The sequence below is a fragment of the Ranitomeya imitator genome, chromosome 4 (genome assembly GCF_032444005.1).
Source record: "Ranitomeya imitator isolate aRanImi1 chromosome 4, aRanImi1.pri, whole genome shotgun sequence".
Classification (NCBI taxonomy): domain Eukaryota; kingdom Metazoa; phylum Chordata; class Amphibia; order Anura; family Dendrobatidae; genus Ranitomeya; species Ranitomeya imitator.
Genome location: NC_091285.1, coordinates 558,230,474 through 558,250,443, shown reverse-complemented (window position 1 = coordinate 558,250,443; position 19,970 = coordinate 558,230,474). Strand labels below are relative to the sequence as shown.

The 19,970-nt window shown below is 42.7% G+C and overlaps 1 protein-coding gene across 6 annotated transcripts in view; it reads right to left on the bottom strand.

The window, feature by feature from the left end:
- Positions 1 to 19,970, bottom strand: part of MCTP2 (multiple C2 and transmembrane domain containing 2) — a 243,705-nt gene that overhangs the window by 33,026 nt on the left and 190,709 nt on the right. For all 6 annotated transcript variants that reach the window (XM_069766271.1, XM_069766275.1, XM_069766270.1 and 3 more), the window contains exons 18-19: positions 2,421 to 2,540; positions 1,876 to 1,917 (exon numbers count right to left, since the gene is read on the bottom strand). In XM_069766271.1, the coding sequence (XP_069622372.1) occupies positions 1,876 to 1,917; positions 2,421 to 2,540 (162 nt within the window). The remainder of the gene's footprint in view (positions 1 to 1,875; positions 1,918 to 2,420; positions 2,541 to 19,970) is intronic.

Sequence of the window (19,970 nt, the reverse complement as noted above, 5' to 3'; positions counted from 1 at the left end):
TGCCCTCCTACGGCCCCCTCCACGTCTCCTGGTGTACTGGCCTGTCTCCTGTTAGCGCCTCCAGCCTCTGGACACTATGCTGACAGACACAGCAAACCTTCTTGCCACAGCTCGCATTGATGTGCCATCCTGGATGAGCTGCACAACCTGAGCCACTTGTGTGGGTTGTAGAATCCGTCTCTTGCAACCAGGGGTGTGAAAGCACAGCCAACATTCAAAAGTGACTAAAACATCAGCCAGAAAGCATTGGCACTGAGATGATGTCTGCGGCCCCACCTGCAGAACCACTCCTTTATTGAGTGTGTCTTGATAATTGCCAATAATTTCCATCTGTTGTCTATTCCATTTGCACAACAGCATGTGAAATTGATTGTTATGGGCAGCACGGTGGCGCAGTGGATAGCACAGCAGCCTTGCAGCGCTGGAGTCCTGGGTTCAAACCCTACCAAGGACAACATCTGCAAAGAGTTTGTATGTTCTCTCCGTGTTTGCGTGGGTTTCCTCCCACATTCCAAAGACATACTGATGGGGCTCACAATCTAAATTCCCTAACGGGGACAGCAATGATAATGTGTGCAAACTGTAAAGCTCTGCGGAATATGTTAGCGCTATATAAAAATAAAAGATTATTATTATTGTCAAACAGTGTTGCTTCCTAAAAGGACAGTTTGGTTTCACAGAACTTTGATTATTTACTTCGAGTTATATTCTGTTTAATTGTTCTCTTTATTTTTTTGAGCAGTGCATGTTAGGGAGTAGAAGATTGTCATAAAGCACCGAAGTATTGGGTAACTATTAATGGTGCGCCATGTGGACTTGTCTGTGACCATATCATCATCCAGATAAAGAATAGATGAAGTATGAGTGTTGCCATAATCACTGTAGTTAATGGCAGAAGACTCTACTATGGGAAGAGGCTCTACTGTCTTGCCTACTTGTCACAATTTTAAAACAAGTTTTAATACTAGACAAAAAAAATAACCCACATAACACAAAATGCTGTTTATAACTGCTGATTTCAATAGGTGAAGATAACACCGGAAACACACCAGTGCCAGATATGCATAAACTGAATCTTTCTACATAATGTATAGTGATCAAAATCTTCCTTTTGGGTTATCTAGTCTTTTGTCTTAAAATAATGTCTTTTATAAGTTCTGGAGACCATGATATCGAGCATATCTTATAATATTTGTAGTATGGGACTTTTTGAGCCAATAGAACAAAGCAGGGTTGTGGAGTCGGTAAGCGAACCTCTGACTCAGGCTTCTCAATTTCCCTGAATCCAGATTCCGACTTCACAGCACTGGTCTCTACCGAGCACGTACATAAAGTGCAGCACAGATTAACCAACTAAAAGTCTAGATTCTTAGATCAGGAACAGAAATTTAAAGAACATTTTATAACCTTCACAAATTCTCATGAAAAAAATGTACAGCACATCCTGCATTGAACTACTGTACCCAATTTATTATACATTTTTCGAAGTCCGAATAGGTTCACTTTATAACGACACCAGCAAATTGGGCACTGTCCCAGGGCTGTGGAGTCTGAATTGAAGTCTTTTATATGAACATTAAATGTCCTCAGAAGTTTAAAAAAGTCTGGTTTGAAAGGCTGAGAAAATGTCCCCATGCATATTAGACTAAAGTAAGCCAAACCCACCGGGATTGGACAACAATGTGTGTATATGGGTCTCCCAACTGTTCGACAGATTACTTTGGGGAGCAACAAGAAGCTGATCTGTTGGATTTCCAACAGCTGATCTTATAGTTCTCCACTAAATAAGCCACCACCAGATATCAGTCAATGATACTTTCATAAATAAGTTCTTATTGAAGTAATACATTTTTACAATTGTTTGGTGAAACTCACTTTTTCATCATCCTCGTCATCTTCACCAATATCCATCCCTTCCTGCAAAATGAAAAACACATGGTCACTATTCTACAATCTGATACAAGCCATCTGAGATATTTGCACAGTTCACCCGAGGGACATACTGTACGTAGTCTAAGTGGGGATTGTCATGCTATTGTGCAGGTACCTAGTGAAATTCTTTTAGTGGCAGCATGGTCTCAAAAATCACAAATCTCCAGAAATGTATACATACCCAGTGAACGTTTTCCATGAAAACCAATGGGTTAAACATATACATTCAGTATCTAAAGCAGTAATTTGTTGAAATGATGCAAAGGAAACCAATGTCCCCTCCAGAAAGAAAGGAATGGATTAGAGGTGAGCAATCATGTTACTCCCTTAAGGAAGCATAGTGCCTGGAGACCTGTTTTATAAGATAATTAGACTACTGCCATGGGATAAACACAATCGCATTTTGTCTCCTGAAGGTAAAGCATATGTATTTTCTTACTACAACAAATGAAAGTATAGGGCAAAAATCAATACTCCTCTTTGCTTACCAGGTTGTCCTGAGTGCTGACCTTCCCAGTCGTGATCATGGTGAAGTTGTAAGCGAAGAGAAGAAGAAGAAACAAAGGTATCATGTAAAGCTCCAGATTCCAGAGGGTCACAACAAATATCTACAATGAAAGACAGAATTAAAGACATAAGGGCACAAGGGACTCACTTCAGTAAATCCTATAGGATGGAGTATTGATAGGCAATATGGGAAAGGATCATGTACCGAGAGATCACGCATGAATTGAGCGGACTCCATTGTTCCCGAAGAACAAAGTGTCTCAAAGAGAGATACCAAGAAATGCTGCGAACTGTTAAAGCTCACATATAAATCTCACATATAAGGAGACAAACAGCAATGATCACGATACATTGTTACAGGGCTTATCTGTGATAAGTAACAATCACCACTGCAGACGGTCAACAAAGGTCAAAGCAATGGTGGAAAGGCATAGATGGCCCTGCAGAGGATGAGTAACTTATTTTTCAGTACAATAAGATTATGGCCACAAAAAAACATCCATTTTTCAGAAATTTGTTAAAGGGATAGAAGATTTCAGAATGTAACAATAAATTATGGCTCTAAATCATTAAAGACTGGCTTACAGCAATAAGATGCACTGAATTCAAGGAACACACCATTTAATGACTTTTTACACATCCTTGCAAAGCCATGCATCATGCCAAAAATGTTACCCTAGTGAGGGACTGGAGTACCATTTCTGGAGCTAGAACTGCCGCTTATTTTCATAAATTTGGCAGATGGGCGTAGCCATACCCTGTCACGGCTGCTCCTCAGCTCTGCTTATTTTGTCTGAACGTTTGGCATTTATTTGGGCAGCTCTAAGTTTTTAGTGCAACAAATAGGGCTTTGCTCACAGCGTAATAATGCAAAAGCAGCTTAAAATATATCCCCAGAGAGTCCTGAAAGGCACACCAACTTAGTAAAGACAACAAAATTAGCATGAAATAAAAAAGGCCCATCTCTCTGAACTGTAAAACAGATTAAAAACCAATAAAAAAAGCTTCTGACCTGGTGACTGGTCTTTTTTAAGAGTTTAGTGCATTTATCAGGAGGCTTCCCTTCCACCTCTTCCCTGCTACTGTGACTGACAGGCTGTCATGTAAGACCTGGATCTACAATACATTTTCACAGCTGCTTGTCATCACTGCCTTGAAGATGGGGAGATGCAGGAGAATGCTCTCCTCGTGAATACACCAGACTCAACTACGCAACCAGTTTACTATGCAAGTTTTCCTGGTAGCCATTTTTTTTGGCAACTTAGCTTCCAGTAGTATGGACCTATAGCTGCCATCAGCTTTATCAGCTTCAGAGTCTTCTGGGCCCCAAGAGTTAAAGGGAAGGCGCCACCAAGTTTTCTTGTAGTTTGTTTTTTTGTGAAGTTAAGCTTAAAATAGTAATTAAAATGTATTAATGCAGTGTGTGCACTGTTTGCAAACATTTCTAAATGAAAAATATTATATATTTTCTTACAAATATATTTAACACTAGGGGGAGCATTTCCCGTTTTAGACCTCAAGCAGCTATAGTGAGACTTACCAGCTTTACTGTTAGCTGGAAAATTGGGGCAGTAACTGCTGACATCACCATTTCCCTCCCCTTTTGGGTGGTCTAGTATCCCTGGGGCAGAATGAAGAGTAGCATCACAGGGCAATGCTATTTTGTGGGTGACTGCCCTGTGATCTGCTATCACCAGCAGTTACTGTTTTTCTCTCTTCAATCAGTCTCTCTCACCCAGATGACATGATTCTCTCACCCCCCTCCATAACCCCTGGCCATTCACTGTAGCTCCTTATCTTAGGATGGGATTTGTTCAGACTGGCCTGCCGCCTCAATGCATTAACCTAACTATCCCTGTGTGGCCTATTTAAAAAAAACAAAAAAAAAACAATCAGGTTCCTCGCATCATGTTCTCATTCACTTCATGCAGTTAATAGCCCACTGTGTCTGTACTGCTACATACTTAGGCAGTTAACTGGTTTATGCAGCTTTACATGAACACCCGAGCCTTACACTATGGCCGGTCCGAATAACTAAAGCAATTGTTACCATCCACCTCTCGTGTCTCCCCTTTTCCTCATAGTTTGTAAGCTTGCGAGCAGGGCCCTCATTCCTCCTGGTATCTGTTTTGAACTGTATTTCTGTTATGCTGTAATGTCTATTGTCTGTACAAGTCCCCTCTATAATTTGTAAAGCGCTGCGGAATATGTTGGCGCTATATAAATAAAAAATTATTATTATTATTATTATTATTATTATTATGGGATGCATCACAATTCCTGCAGAGCAGCTGACAGCGCCTGTTCCGATAATGCTAATGGTACACTGTTCCTCCTTGATGTCTCTGCTATTCTCCCCCTGCTTTTCTCCTGCATTTTACTAATGTCAGCCCTCAATCTAGGATCTGTTCTGTTGGAAGCAGTACTGCTCATGTTTAGGTAGCAGATCCGAGGGCTCCATGAATATGGCAGCAGAACACTCCCACTACTGTGAATTGTGCAGCCCACAGAGGCGTGCCCAGTTCACTGCTAATGCGGCTGCAATGTTAGATAGAGTCGGCGGCCGTCTTACCTCCTATGACCATGGGGTGCCTGACACTGCTAGTGTCGTGCTGCTGCTGTGAAAACAAGATGTCAGCCCCCAGTGCCTTTAAACTGCTATCGCACACAAAATATGTTTCAAATGAATTCAAAACTTGGTTATAACAGCATGGTTATGCTATATTACATTGATTAATGATCTACAAACGTGGTACCTTCCCTTTAAAATGGATCTGAAGACCTGCCTGATTTTGTCCAATAGACAATGCCACCCCAGCCCATGGATTGTGTCTGGTATTGCAGCTTGGCTCATTCAAAGCAAATCTAGGATGAGCTGTAAAGCCACAGACTAGGGGAACAGGTGTGGATTCCTTAATTAAAAAGCAGCCATGATTTACAATCCTATACAACCCCTTAGCTTCTGGTATAAGGCTCAAACTACAAATACAAACTCTGTCGTCTTGACTAATAGGCCACTGGCATGTCTACAATTTAAGAATTAAACTGAAAAGGCTATTCTGCAATAAATGATGGTTGCACTGGATTTCCTTTCAGCCATTTGTGGCGCTTCCTCGGTGTTATTTAGCAGGGACATGGACTGTGCCTGGAAGTCCTGCTCGTCTTATCACACAATCCTGCTCATCAGATTCTGTGCAAGGAAACTGTTCCAACTCTGCAAGTTGAAAGCAAGGGCAACAGAGAAGATATCCCAAGTGTTTTAGTAATTAAACGAATATGCATAATGAACCATATGCCCAAAGGGCTTGTTCTTCATGAAGGCCAGATTTTTGTTTGAATTTTTAATTTTTATATACAGATGAAACACCCAGACTATTATAACACTATGCTGCTTAAAGATTTCTCTCCGTTTCAGTGTCTGAACATGGTTCATTTGTGCTCTTACGACCTATGTTTTATTTATCCAGGAATGGTGAAGTGGAAACTGTTCAGAAGAAAAGATTTGGGGTATAAGGGGATTGTTTGGGAATGTGAACAATGTAAACCCAGCACCATATTCATTTATCATCTGTATAATACACAGCAAGACGACAACTCACACTGTCCTAAGGAACATCCCTGTTCACATCAGGAGAGTTACAGATATCGTCAAAATCATTTATTGTGAGAGTCAGAACAACTGTATGTTACATGAATGAGGCCATGTAAGGCCTCATTCACACATTCGTGTTGCACATATTGTTCACAGATGGAGGACGTATTCACGTCTGTTTTTTCACAGACTGTCTATGCAAAACTTAGACATGCAAGATTTTCTCCGGCATCAAAGATGAAAAGAGCCAATATAAATCTATGGATCCATGAAAGACAAGTACATTACATCGATGGCATCAGTGTGCGCTCCGTAGCCAACACCGCAAAGGATAGGAGAAGCTTTGTAATTTATCCATGAAAAACACTGATGACACACCGATTGTAAAGACGGACACACGGACCCAAACACTGATGACGCCAGTACCATTTTTTCACATACGTGTTTAAACACGGATGTGTGAATGAGGCCAAATAAGGCAGAAGACAATGGAGGCTGTTACATTACCTCCAATTAGCTACATTTGCCAATCTCTGGTCGTTTCTAGTGATGAGCGACTGTACTCGTTGCTTGGGTGGTCTCTGAGTATTTGTAACTGCTCGGAGATTTAGTTTTCGTTGCCTAAGCTGCATGATTTACAGCTGGTAGGCAGCTTGATTACATGTGGAGATTCCCTAGCAACCAGGCAACCCCCACATGTACTCAGGCTGGGTAGCAGCTGTAAATCATGCAGCTGCGTTTACCAAAACTAAATCTCCGAGCAGTTACAAATACTCGGACACCACCTGAGCGTGCTCGGGAAAACTCGAGCAACGAGTACACTAGCTCATCACTAGTCATATCCCAATTGTACAGAACAATTGTTAACAGAGCATGTCCAGTTTACACAGAACGATGTGCTGCCGAGAACAATTACCGTATTTATCAGCAAGCTGAAAAGTAATTTTACCCCTTTTAACAAACTGGGAGAAAACAAAATAATTACATTACAATCAACCTACTAAATACTTGGACTCACTTCGACCCAACATTTCTTTAGCATTACTTTATTTTTCAACGTTTTTGCTCATCTACTGGGATTATACAAGGAGCAATTATCCATCTTTATCAATAGCGGATTAAAAAAATAAATAAATAAATAAATAAATAAATATAGTACAAAAAAATTCAGATTTGTGAGCAAACATGAGAGTGATTTCTTAATTCACTTCCTATCAGATTAAGGTAACATTTATTATGCTGGATATGCCTGATATTAGAGGAGAAGGTTTACCAGTCATATGAAACTTACCAAGCCTGTGAAAGGAGACTTATAGGCCATGCAATGCTCCTCTGCAATTCATATTTACAAATAGGCTCTTCAGAGAGGAGCAGAATGTCATCTCTAGCACCAACTATTGGGTGTAGTAATCCTAAACGTCAATTTCTACTCTTTAATCAGTCTGGCCACATGACATTGATAAGAAGCCAAATCAAAAACTCAATTTGCAAACATATGTTTCAGTGTGTTTGCCCCTCCTCAGTGCAAAGCAGAGCAGGACATCTGATTTGTGTAGATGAGAGACCTCAGAGTAGGGATTTAAGGTAGAACGTTTCTCCTAGTAGATTCCCTTCCCAGTCAGAAGCCTCTCACCTAGACAAATCTAATCCCCTACATCCATTAGGTGGTGCTACAGATCAATTTGCTTCCATTCTAAAGCGGTTATCTGTATATGGAAAGTTGTATGAAACTTTTTAACATTTTGGATGTGACCATCAGGTTGGGATCCAGCATGGGGTACTACATACAACTGTGACTGGCACCTTATAGAAGCCTTATCTGTGTCTATTTATAACAAATCAACCACCCCCTCATGGATTATAGATGTTTGAGTAGCTGTTAATCAGTATTTATTCCATCAGGATTCTTTATAAGATCACGTCACTCTTTCAAAGACAGGTTTAGCAATACATTTACATTATCAATCCATTCCTCAGGTAATGAGAAATCAGTGCTTAAATTGATATGTAAATGAGGCAGAAGAGTCATTTGTAGATCTGAAGCCTGTGGCACTCCAGCTCTATTTGCCTTCTCCTGCTGGCTCCTATGAGGTAAGTCAGTAGCGCAGGAGAGGGCAGGGCTGGGTGGGGAATAGAGCTGGAGTGAGACTTCAGATCTTCAGCCCTATTTGTAGATCATATGCGGATTTCTCAGTAATGTAGGAATGGGCTGGCCATGTTGATGTAAATGCGCATGTAGCTCTTTCAATGTTTGTGGGGGGGTTGACATTTTGGTGAACAATCATCAACATTTATCAAAGGGAAAAGGTTAAAAAAGAAAAATTAGTAAAACAAATGTAGGAAGCATGTAGAAAAGCAAGTAAGGCCTTAAACATCAGATCACTGGAACTCTTAGCACCCCATAAAATGAGCACAGTATGTCCTTCATGGTTAAAATAGGCCATCAGTATGAAAGTTGCAGAAAATCACTTCCATGCAGCAGCTTTTAAAAAGACATTTGCACTTTTAATATATTAGGCACATTTCTTACTAAATACTCTCTCTAATAATGGCATACCTCCCAACTTTTGAAGCTGGGAAAGAGGGACAAAGTTTGCAGCGCGCAACGCGGCAAATTTTAGGCCACACCTCTGACCACACCCATTCACTAGCCACACCCATATTCACGTCCCAACCACACCCATTTAGCACTGCTGATCACACTGTTCATAAAAAATAATTATAAACAAAAAAATATGGCCGCACATGATGCTCCATACTGTATAATGGCCGCACATGATGCTCCATACTGTATAATGGCCGCACATGATGCTCCATACTGTATAATGGCCGCACATGATGCTCCATACTGTATAATGGCCGCACATGATGCTCCATACTGTATAATGGCCGCACATGATGCTCCATACTGTATAATGGCCGCACATGATGCTCCATACCGTATAATGACCGCACATGATGCTCCATACCGTATAATGGCCGCACATGATGGTCCATACCGTATAATGGCCGCACATGATGCTCCATACTGTATAATAGCCACACATGATGCTCCATACTGTATAATGACCGCACATGATGCTCCATACTGTATAATGGCTGCACATGATGGTCCATACTGTATAATGGCCGCACATGATGCTCCATACTGTATAATGGCCGCACATGATGCACCATACTGTATAAAGACTCCACATGATGCTCCATACTGTATAATGACTCCACATGATGCTCCATACTGTATAGTAACATAGTAACATAGTAACATAGTTAGTAAGGCCGAAAAAAGACATTTGTCCATCCAGTTCAGCCTATAATCCATCATAATAAATACCCAGATCTACGTCCTTCTACAGAACCTAATAATTGTATGATACAATATTGTTCTGCTCCAGGAAGACATCCAGGCCTCTCTTGAACCCCTCGACTGAGTTCGCCATCACCACCTCCTCAGGCAAGCAATTCCAGATTCTCACTGCCCTAACAGTAAAGAATCCTCTTCTATGTTGGTGGAAAAACCTTCTCTCCTCCAGACGCAAAGAATGCCCCCTTGTGCCCGTCACCTTCCTTGGTATAAACAGATCCTCAGCGAGATATTTGTATTGTCCCCTTATATACTTATACATGGTTATTAGATCGCCCCTCAGTCGTCTTTTTTCTAGACTAAATAATCCTAATTTCGCTAATCTATCTGGGTATTGTAGTTCTCCCATCCCCTTTATTAATTTTGTTGCCCTCCTTTGTACTCTCTCTAGTTCCATTATATCCTTCCTGAGCACCGGTGCCCAAAACTGGACACAGTACTCCATGTGCGGTCTAACTAGGGATTTGTACAGAGGCAGTATAATGCTCTCATCATGTGTATCCAGACCTCTTTTAATGCACCCCATGATCCTGTTTGCCTTGGCAGCTGCTGCCTGGCACTGGCTGCTCCAGGTAAGTTTATCATTAACTAGGATCCCCAAGTCCTTCTCCCTGTCAGATTTACCCAGTGGTTTCCCGTTCAGTGTGTAATGGTGACATTGATTCCTTCTTCCCATGTGTATAACCTTACATTTATCATTGTTAAACCTCATCTGCCACCTTTCAGCCCAAGTTTCCAACTTATCCAGATCCATCTGTAGCAGAATACTATCTTCTCTTGTATTAACTGCTTTACATAGTTTTGTATCATCTGCAAATATCGATATTTTACTGTGTAAACCTTCTACCAGATCATTAATGAATATGTTGAAGAGAACAGGTCCCAATACTGACCCCTGCGGTACCCCACTGGTCACAGCGACCCAGTTAGAGACTATACCATTTATAACCACCCTCTGCTTTCTATCACTAAGCCAGTTACTAACCCATTTACACACATTTTCCCCCAGACCAAGCATTCTCATTTTGTGTACCAACCTCTTGTGCGGCACGGTATCAAACGCTTTGGAAAAATCGAGATATACCACGTCCAATGACTCACCGTGGTCCAGCCTATAGCTTACCTCTTCATAAAAACTGATTAGATTGGTTTGACAGGAGCGATTTCTCATAAACCCATGCTGATATGGAGTTAAACAGTTATTCTCATTGAGATAATCCAGAATAACATCCCTCAGAAACCCTTCAAATATTTTACCAACAATAGAGGTTAGACTTACTGGCCTATAATTTCCAGGTTCACTTTTAGAGCCCTTTTTGAATATTGGCACCACATTTGCTATGCGCCAGTCCTGCGGAACAGACCCTGTCGCTATAGAGTCACTAAAAATAAGAAATAATGGTTTATCTATTACATTACTTAGTTCTCTTAGTACTCGTGGGTGTATGCCATCCGGACCCGGAGATTTATCTATTTTAATCTTATTTAGCCGGTTTCGCACCTCTTCTTGGGTTAGATTGGTGACCCTTAATATAGGGTTTTCATTGTTTCTTGGGATTTCACCTAGCATTTCATTTTCCACCGTGAATACCGTGAATGGCCGGACATGATGCTCCATACTGTATAATGACCGCACATGATGCTCCATACTGTATAATGGCAGCACATGATACTTTGTACCGTATAATGGCCACACATAGCTACTCCTAAACACGCGGCTGCGCTCCGTACACTTTGCACACGGCTCCGCTCCGTACACACGGCTCCACTCCATACATACACGGCTCCGCTCCGTACACCTTGTACACATTCAGCTCCGCTCCATACACCTCATACACATTCAGCTCCGCTCCATACATCTTGTACACACGGCACTACTCCGTACACCTCGTACACACACCGCTCCATACACATTGCACACGCTGCTCCGCTCCGCATACCTTGCACACACACGGCTCCGCTGCATACACCTCATACACATACGGCTCCTCTTCATACATCTCGTACACACACGGCACTACTCCGTACACCTCGTACACACACGGCTCCGCTCTATACACATTACACACGCTGCTTTGCTCCGTATACCTTGTACACGCATGGCTCTGCTACGCACACCTCATACACACGTGGCTCCGCTCCGTATACCTCATACACACGTGGCTCCGCTCCATACATCTCATACATATTCAGCTCCGCTCCATACATCTCGTACACACGGCACTACTCCGTACACCTCGTACACACACCGCTCCGCTCCATACACATTGCACACACTGCTCCGCTCCGTATACCTTTCACACACACAGCTCCGCTGCGTACACCTCATACACATACGGCTCCTCTCCAAACATCTCGTACACACACGGCTCCGCTCTATACACATTGCACACGCTGCTCCGCTCCGTATACCTTGTACACGCATGGCTCTGTGCCGCACACCTCGTACACATGTGGCTCCACTCAATACACCTTTCACACTCTGCTCTGATCCGCACACCACTTACACACACGACTCCGCTCCATACACCTTTCACATGCTGCTCCGCTCCGTACACCTCGTACACACGCGGCTGTGCTCCGTACACGGCTCCGTACACCTCTTACACACGACTCCGCTCTGTACACCTTTCACATGCTGCTCTGCTCCGTACACATGGCTCCGTTCCGTACACCTCGTACACACGCGGCTGCGCTCCGTACACCTCTTACACACGACTCCGTTCCGTACACCTCGTACACACGCGGCTGCGCTCCGTGCACCTTGTACACACGACTCCGCTCCGTACACCTTTCACATGCTGCTCCGCTCCGTACACACTCGGCTGCGCTCTGTACACCTCGTACACACTTGGCTGCGCTCCGTACACCTCTTACACACGACTCCGCTCCGTACACCTTTCACATGCTGCTCCGCTCCGTACACACTCGGCTGCGCTCTGTACACCTCGTACACACTCGGCTGCGCTCTGTACACCTCGTACACACTCGGCTGCGCTCTGTACACCTCGTACACACTTGGCTGCGCTCCGTACACCTCTTACACACGACTCCGCTCCGTACACCTTTCACATGCTGCTCCGCTCCGTACACACTCGGCTGCGCTCTGTACACCTTGTACACACTCGGCTGCGCTCTGTACACCTCGTACACACTTGGCTGCGCTCCGTACACCTCATGCACACAACTCCGCTCCGTACACCTTTCACACGCTGCTCTGATCCATACACCTCGTACACACACGGCTCTGCTACATCCACACTGTAAACCCCTCCTGACCTCTCACACATACACTTACCCTCCTCCGGCGCCTATGGCAACCAGCAGAGTCCTGTACAAGGATGTCCTCCCGATCATGTGACCCCTGACTCCTCTCATCCTGTGACCTCATCACAGGTCCTGTGCGCACAGAGCAGCCATTATGTGGTGTGCTGCTGTGCGGGCCGGGTGCAGGGACTCAGGGAGCTCTCAGCTGACCGGGTGATATACACACCTCCCAACCAGTGCGGGACAATTAATGTCCCACCCAGGATCGCGGGGCTGACTGTCAAAATCAGGACAGTCCCGCTGGATGCTGGATCCGGGACGGTTGGGAGGTATGAATAATGGTATTTATTTCCTATGAAATTGAAGGGCAGAGATTGGAATACCTGCTACTAGGTTCCTGCCACCAGAGTTGGGATTACGAACAGCCAAGTGCAGCTCTGTATGCATGACTCCCATAGAAATGAAAGCTATGCCGCAGCCACAGAGTTGCAGAAACAGCATAGCTCACTGTGCTACAATGCTCTCCTATAGAAATGTTGAGGCGATATGTAAACCGCAGCGTGCAGCTGTGCTTGGCTGGTTCTGTATCCCTATCTCTGGTCACCGACTGTTAAAAGTCATTGTCATGATTACAAAGGTAAAGGACAAGGCACAAGTTCATTAAACAAGGAGACCAAATATTACAGTAATGTGTGGTGGGAGGGTGGTGGTGGGGGCACTCATTTGCTTCTACGTAACAGATTGTGATTCCCTTACATTAGGCCCAGATCGGCACCTTGCCCACATTTAATTCAAGTCAAAAGCAATGAATTATGCAGGGCATGATGTGACAATCACTGGTACCACCTACTGATGTTCAGTACCATGGATTTTGCTGCTGCCAGTCACAAGACCAGATTCTTAAGGACAGATTCATAAGATCTGGTGTTTTGAACACTAGTCTTAAAGGGAACCTGTCACCTGAATTTAGTGGGACCGGTTTTCGGTCATATGGGCGGAGTTTTCGGGTGTTTGATTCACCCTTTCCTTACCCGCTGGCTGCAATATTGGATTGAAGTTCATTCTATGTCCTCCATAATACACGCCTGCATGGCATAAATTGCACCCAATTCATTAAAAAGCGCATGCCACTACTTGAGTATATTTCTGGCATAATTTACGACTTCTATTCCACGCGATATACTACTTCGAATAACTAATAGGCAGCTTTCTGTTACTCACAGTGTACACAGAAAACTACCAGTAAGTTGTGTGGCCAAGGTTACACAGAGTTCAGCATTTGAGCACGGCTAGATCTGCAGCAAATAAAACGGGGATTTTATCAAAATTGCACCAAGCAGCTAAGTGATACATCCCTGGAAACCAGGTCTTTAACTCTACATCAGAGGTAGGGAACCTCAGACATTTTCTCTGGCTTCAGGGCAGATACCCCAGGAACTGCAGTGCTCAGGTATGCCAGCAGCCAGCCTTTTTAATTCACTACTGAATGCTGTGGAGCAAGTATTACAGAATTATATCCGGACACAGGCCAGTGTCGTGTTGCACTTCATGGGTGAAGTTAGCGCACGGTTCACTCCCATTCCACAGATGAAGACAGCAGCAGCAGACCCACGTCTCCTGTAATGTACATGCTCCAGCTCCACTGTCTCCTATGTGATGTATATGCTCATGTCACAGCGTCTCCTATGTCATGTATACTACAAATCTCCCACTGCTTGAGTTCTATAACTAACATAAGCCGTGATTAATTTACCACTGAGAGGAGACCATCAGTGTAATATACATCTGTGTTTAGAACAACTTACTGCTGCAAGTTCTTTATAGAAAAGTTATCACAAAGAGTTGACTGCGCTCCAGAAACAAGCAAATCTGGAAAAGCAGTTGCAAGTAGCAACGTCATCAAAACCACCTAACCTCACAGCCACACCAGAGGGGAGCAGCCATCGCATTAGGGGTGAGTTCATTGTTTGGTCAAATATAGCAGGGCAATTTTCAGGTGGATAATTTTGTACAGCCCCTGAATAATGGTATAAAAATAGCCAAAAAGAAGGACCTTGGCAGAATAAAAGGTTTCCCCACCCTTGCTCTACATCATGATGCTCTCGGTGGGGTAGCAAAACCGGGTGACATACCTTTTCACAGGTAAATACAGTCGTGCACATAGTTATTGACACCCATGAAGTTTAGGTACATAATGTGGCATATCTCCTGAAAAAAATTAATCAAATGGAATTTTTTTTGGATGCAGCACTCATGTTAAATACAAGAGAGAAAATGATAAACAAGTTAAAGCAAAAAACAATGGGAGTGAAAAATAAAACCTAAAGCTTACTGTGACACTGGTTTTGGCACCTCTTACGTGAAAGTATGGAAACATTTTGACTTGCCTGTGGTAAATCACAAATGAGAATCACCTGCGATTGACGGTGCCCATTTGACAAATTAGCCCATGAATGATGACTTCAGTGTTTAGAAAAGACACATGGTAGGCCCTGTTCTTCTGTCACAATGGTGAAGACAAAGGAGCTGTCTAAGGTCATCAGAACTGCTATTAACAAACACAAGACTTCCAAAGGGAATAAGGCCATCTCCAAAGACCTTGGTATCCAAGTCTCAACAGTGCTCATTGCTATTAAGAAGATTGCCAAGTATGCAACCATCAAAAACCTCCCTGGACGTGGGGGAAAAAAGTAAATTGACAAGATAGGTCTTCGAAAATTGGTGTGAATTGTAGAAAAAAACACCACGTCAAACATCCAAATAACAACCTGGATCCATCTGGGGTCATGGTTTCAACAAGAACCATACACTACATACTAAACCAAGTAGAGTTTTATGGGCGAAGGCCAAGGAAGAAACCATTGCTGGAAAAAGAAAAAAAAAAAGACAAAAAGGAACGACTGATCTTTGCCAAAAAGTACCTTGACAAACCACAATCAGTCTGGGAAAATGTTCTGTGGACAGATGAAACAAATAGAGCTTTTTGGCAATGCAAAGCAACAGCAACAGTTTGTTTACAGATGGCAATGAAGCTTATAAGGAAAAGAACACCCTACCAACCGTTAAGCATGGTGGAAGATCCATAATGCTGTGTGGTGTTGTGAATTCTGTGGCTGAATTCACTCCTGTGGTCACAAGTGGTACTGCAGCTTCTGAGCTTCCTCCCTCAGGTGTTCTGGTGAGCTCGTTAACTGCTTCATTACTTAACTCCGCCTGATGCTGCTATCCTTGCTCCTTGTCAATGTTTCAGTGTTGGATCTGAGCTTCTCCTGATTGTTCCTGTGACCTGCTGCTCTGTATAGCTAAGTGCTTTTTGCTTTTTTGTTGCTTTTTTTCTGTCCAGCTTGTCTTTTGTTTTGCTGGAACCTCTGAGACGCAAAGGGTGTACCGCCGTGCCGTTAGTTCGGCACGGTGGGTTTTTTTTGCCCCCTTTGCGTGGTTTTGCTTTAGGGTTTTTTGTAGACTGCAAAGTTCGCTTTACTGTCCTCGCTCTGTCCTAGAATATCGGGCCCCACTTTGCTGAATATTTCATCCCTACGTTTTGTCTTTTCATCTTACTCACAGTCATTATATGTGGGGGGGCTGCCTTTTCCTTTGGGGAATTTCTCTGGGGCAAGTCAGGCCTATTTTTCTATCTTCAGGCTAGCTAGTTTCTTAGGCTGTGCCGAGTTGCCTAGGTAGTTGTTAGGCGCAATCCACAGCCGCTTTTAGTTGTGTTTAGGATAGGATCAGGTGTGCAGTCTACAGAGTTTCCACGTCTCACAGCTCGTTCTTGTATTTTTGGGTATTTGTCAGATCACTGTGTGCGCTCTGATCGCTAAGCACACTGTGTTTCTGGATTGCCTTCATAACACCTGTCATTAGCAAACATAACAGTACAAGGAGCCAAACTAATAATTCTCAATAGAGGGAAAGAAAAAGTTCTGACATCATTTTTTTTTTTTTTCCCCTAGACATTTTGGGTGATTCTGGACACAGGTGTGGACATGGATATTCAGGGTCTGTGCTCTTCAATGGATAATCTCGTTATAAATGTACAAAAAATTCAAGATACTATTGATCAGAAATCTATGTTAGAACCAAGAATTCCTATTCCTGATTTGTTTTTTGGAGATAGAACTAAGTTTCTAAGTTTCAAAAATAATTGTAAGCTATTTCTGGCCTTGAAACCTCATTCTTCTGGTAATCCTATTCAACAGGTTTTGATTATTATTTCTTTTTTGCGCGGCGACCCTCAAGACTGGGCATTTTCTCTTGCGCCGGGAGACCCTGCATTGAGTAGTGTCGATGCGTTTTTCCTGGCGCTCGGATTGCTGTACGATGAGCCTAATTCAGTGGATCAGGCTGAGAAAAATTTGCTGGCTTTGTGCCAGGGTCAGGATGATATACATAGTAACATAGTTAGTAAGGCCGAAAAAAAGACATTTGTCCATCCAGTTCAGCCTATATTCCATCATAATAAATACCCAGATCTACGTCCTTCTACAGAACCTAATAATTGTATGATACAATATTGTTCTGCTCCAGGAAGACATCCAGGCCTCTCTTGAACCCCTCGACTGAGTTCGCCATCACCACCTCCTCAGGCAAGCAATTCCAGATTCTCACTGCCCTAACAGTAAAGAATCCTCTTCTATGTTGGTGGAAAAACCTTCTCTCCTCCAGACGCAAAGAATGCCCCCTTGTGCCCGTCACCTTCCTTGGTATAAACAGATCCTCAGCGAGATATTTGTATTGTCCCCTTATATACTTATACATGGTTATTAGATCGCCCCTCAGTCGTCTTTTTTCTAGACTAAATAATCCTAATTTCGCTAATCTATCTGGGTATTGTAGTTCTCCCATCCCCTTTATTAATTTTGTTGCCCTCCTTTGTACTCTCTCTAGTTCCATTATATCCTTCCTGAGCACCGGTGCCCAAAACTGGACACAGTACTCCATGTGCGGTCTAACTAGGGATTTGTACAGAGGCAGTATAATGCTCTCATCATGTGTATCCAGACCTCTTTTAATTCACCCCATGATCCTGTTTGCCTTGGCAGCTGCTGCCTGGCACTGGCTGCTCCAGGTAAGTTTATCATTAACTAGGATCCCCAAGTCCTTCTCCCTGTCAGATTTACCCAGTGGTTTCCCGTTCAGTGTGTAATGGTGATATTGATTCCCTCTTCCCATGTGTATAACCTTACATTTATCATTGTTAAACCTCATCTGCCACCTTTCAGCCCAAGTTTCCAACTTATCCAGATCCATCTGTAGCAGAATACTATCTTCTCTTGTATTAACTGCTTTACATAGTTTTGTATCATCTGCAAATATCGATATTTTACTGTGTAAACCTTCTACCAGATCATTAATGAATATGTTGAAGAGAACAGGTCCCAATACTGACCCCTGCGGTACCCCACTGGTCACAGCGACCCAGTTAGAGACTATACCATTTATAACCACCCTCTGCTTTCTATCACTAAGCCAGTTACTAACCCATTTACACACATTTTCCCCCAGACCAAGCATTCTCATTTTGTGTACCAACCTCTTGTGCGGCACGGTATCAAACGCTTTGGAAAAATCGAGATATACCACGTCCAATGACTCACCGTGGTCCAGCCTATAGCTTACCTCTTCATAAAAACTGATTAGATTGGTTTGACAGGAGCGATTTCTCATAAACCCATGCTGATATGGAGTTAAACAGTTATTCTCATTGAGATAATCCAGAATATCATCCCTCAGAAACCCTTCAAATATTTTACCAACAATAGAGGTTAGACTTACTGGCCTATAATTTCCAGGTTCACTTTTAGAGCCCTTTTTGAATATTGGCACCACATTTGCTATGCGCCAGTCCTGAGGAACAGACCCTGTCGCTATAGAGTCACTAAAAATAAGAAATAATGGTTTATCTATTACATTACTTAGTTCTCTTAGTACTCGTGGGTGTATGCCATCCGGACCCGGAGATTTATCTATTTTAATCTTATTTAGCCGGTTTCGCACCTCTTCTTGGGTTAGATTGGTGACCCTTAATATAGGGTTTTCATTGTTTCTTGGGATTTCACCTAGCATTTCATTTTCCACCGTGAATACCGTGGAGAAGAAGGTGTTTAATATGTTAGCTTTTTCCTCGTCATCTACAACCATTCTTTCCTCACTATTTTTTAAGGGGCCTACATTTTCAGTTTTTATTCTTTTACTATTGATATAGTTGAAGAACAGTTTGGGATTAGTTTTACTCTCCTTAGCAATGTGCTTCTCTGTTTCCTTTTTGGCAGCTTTAATTAGTTTTTTAGATAAAGTATTTTTCTCCCTATAGTTTTTTAGAGCTTCAATGGTGCCATCCTGCTTTAGTAGTGCAAATGCTTTCTTTTTACTGTTAATTGCCTGTCTTACTTCTTTGTTTAGCCACATTGGGTTTTTCCTATTTCTAGTCCTTTTATTCCCACAAGGTATAAACCGCTTACACTGCCTATTTAGGATGTTCTTAAACATTTCCCATTTATTATCTGTATTCTTATTTCTGAGGATATTGTCCCAGTCTACCAGATTAAGGGCATCTCTAAGCTGTTCAAACTTTGCCTTCCTAAAGTTCAATGTTTTTGTGACTCCCTGACAAGTCCCCCTAGTGAAAGACAGGTGAAACTGCACAATATTGTGGTCGCTATTTCCTAAATGCCCGACCACCTGCAGATTTGTTATTCTGTCAGGTCTATTAGATAGTATTAGGTCTAAAAGTGCTGCTCCTCTGGTTGGATTCTGCACCAATTGTGAAAGATAATTTTTCTTGGTTATTAGCAGAAACCTGTTGCCTTTATGGGTTTCACAGGTTTCTGTTTCCCAGTTAATATCCGGGTAGTTAAAGTCCCCCATAACCAGGACCTCATTATGGGTTGCAGCTTCATCTATCTGCTTTAGAAGTAGACTTTCCATGCTTTCTGTTATATTTGGGGGTTTGTAACAGACCCCAATGAGAATTTTGTTACCATTTTTCCCTCCATGAATTTCAACCCATATGGACTCGACATCCTCATTCCCTTCGCTAATATCCTCCCTTAAAGTGGACTTTAGACAAGACTTTACATAGAGACAAACCCCTCCTCCTCTCCGATTTTTACGATCCTTTCTAAACAGACTGTAACCCTGTAAGTTAACTGCCCAGTCATAGCTTTCATCTAACCATGTCTCGGTTATTCCCACTATGTCAAAGTTACCTGTAGATATTTCTGCTTCTAGTTCTTCCATTTTGTTTGTCAGGCTTCTGGCGTTTGCGAGCATGCAGTTTAGAGGATTTTGTTTTGTTCCAATCTCCTC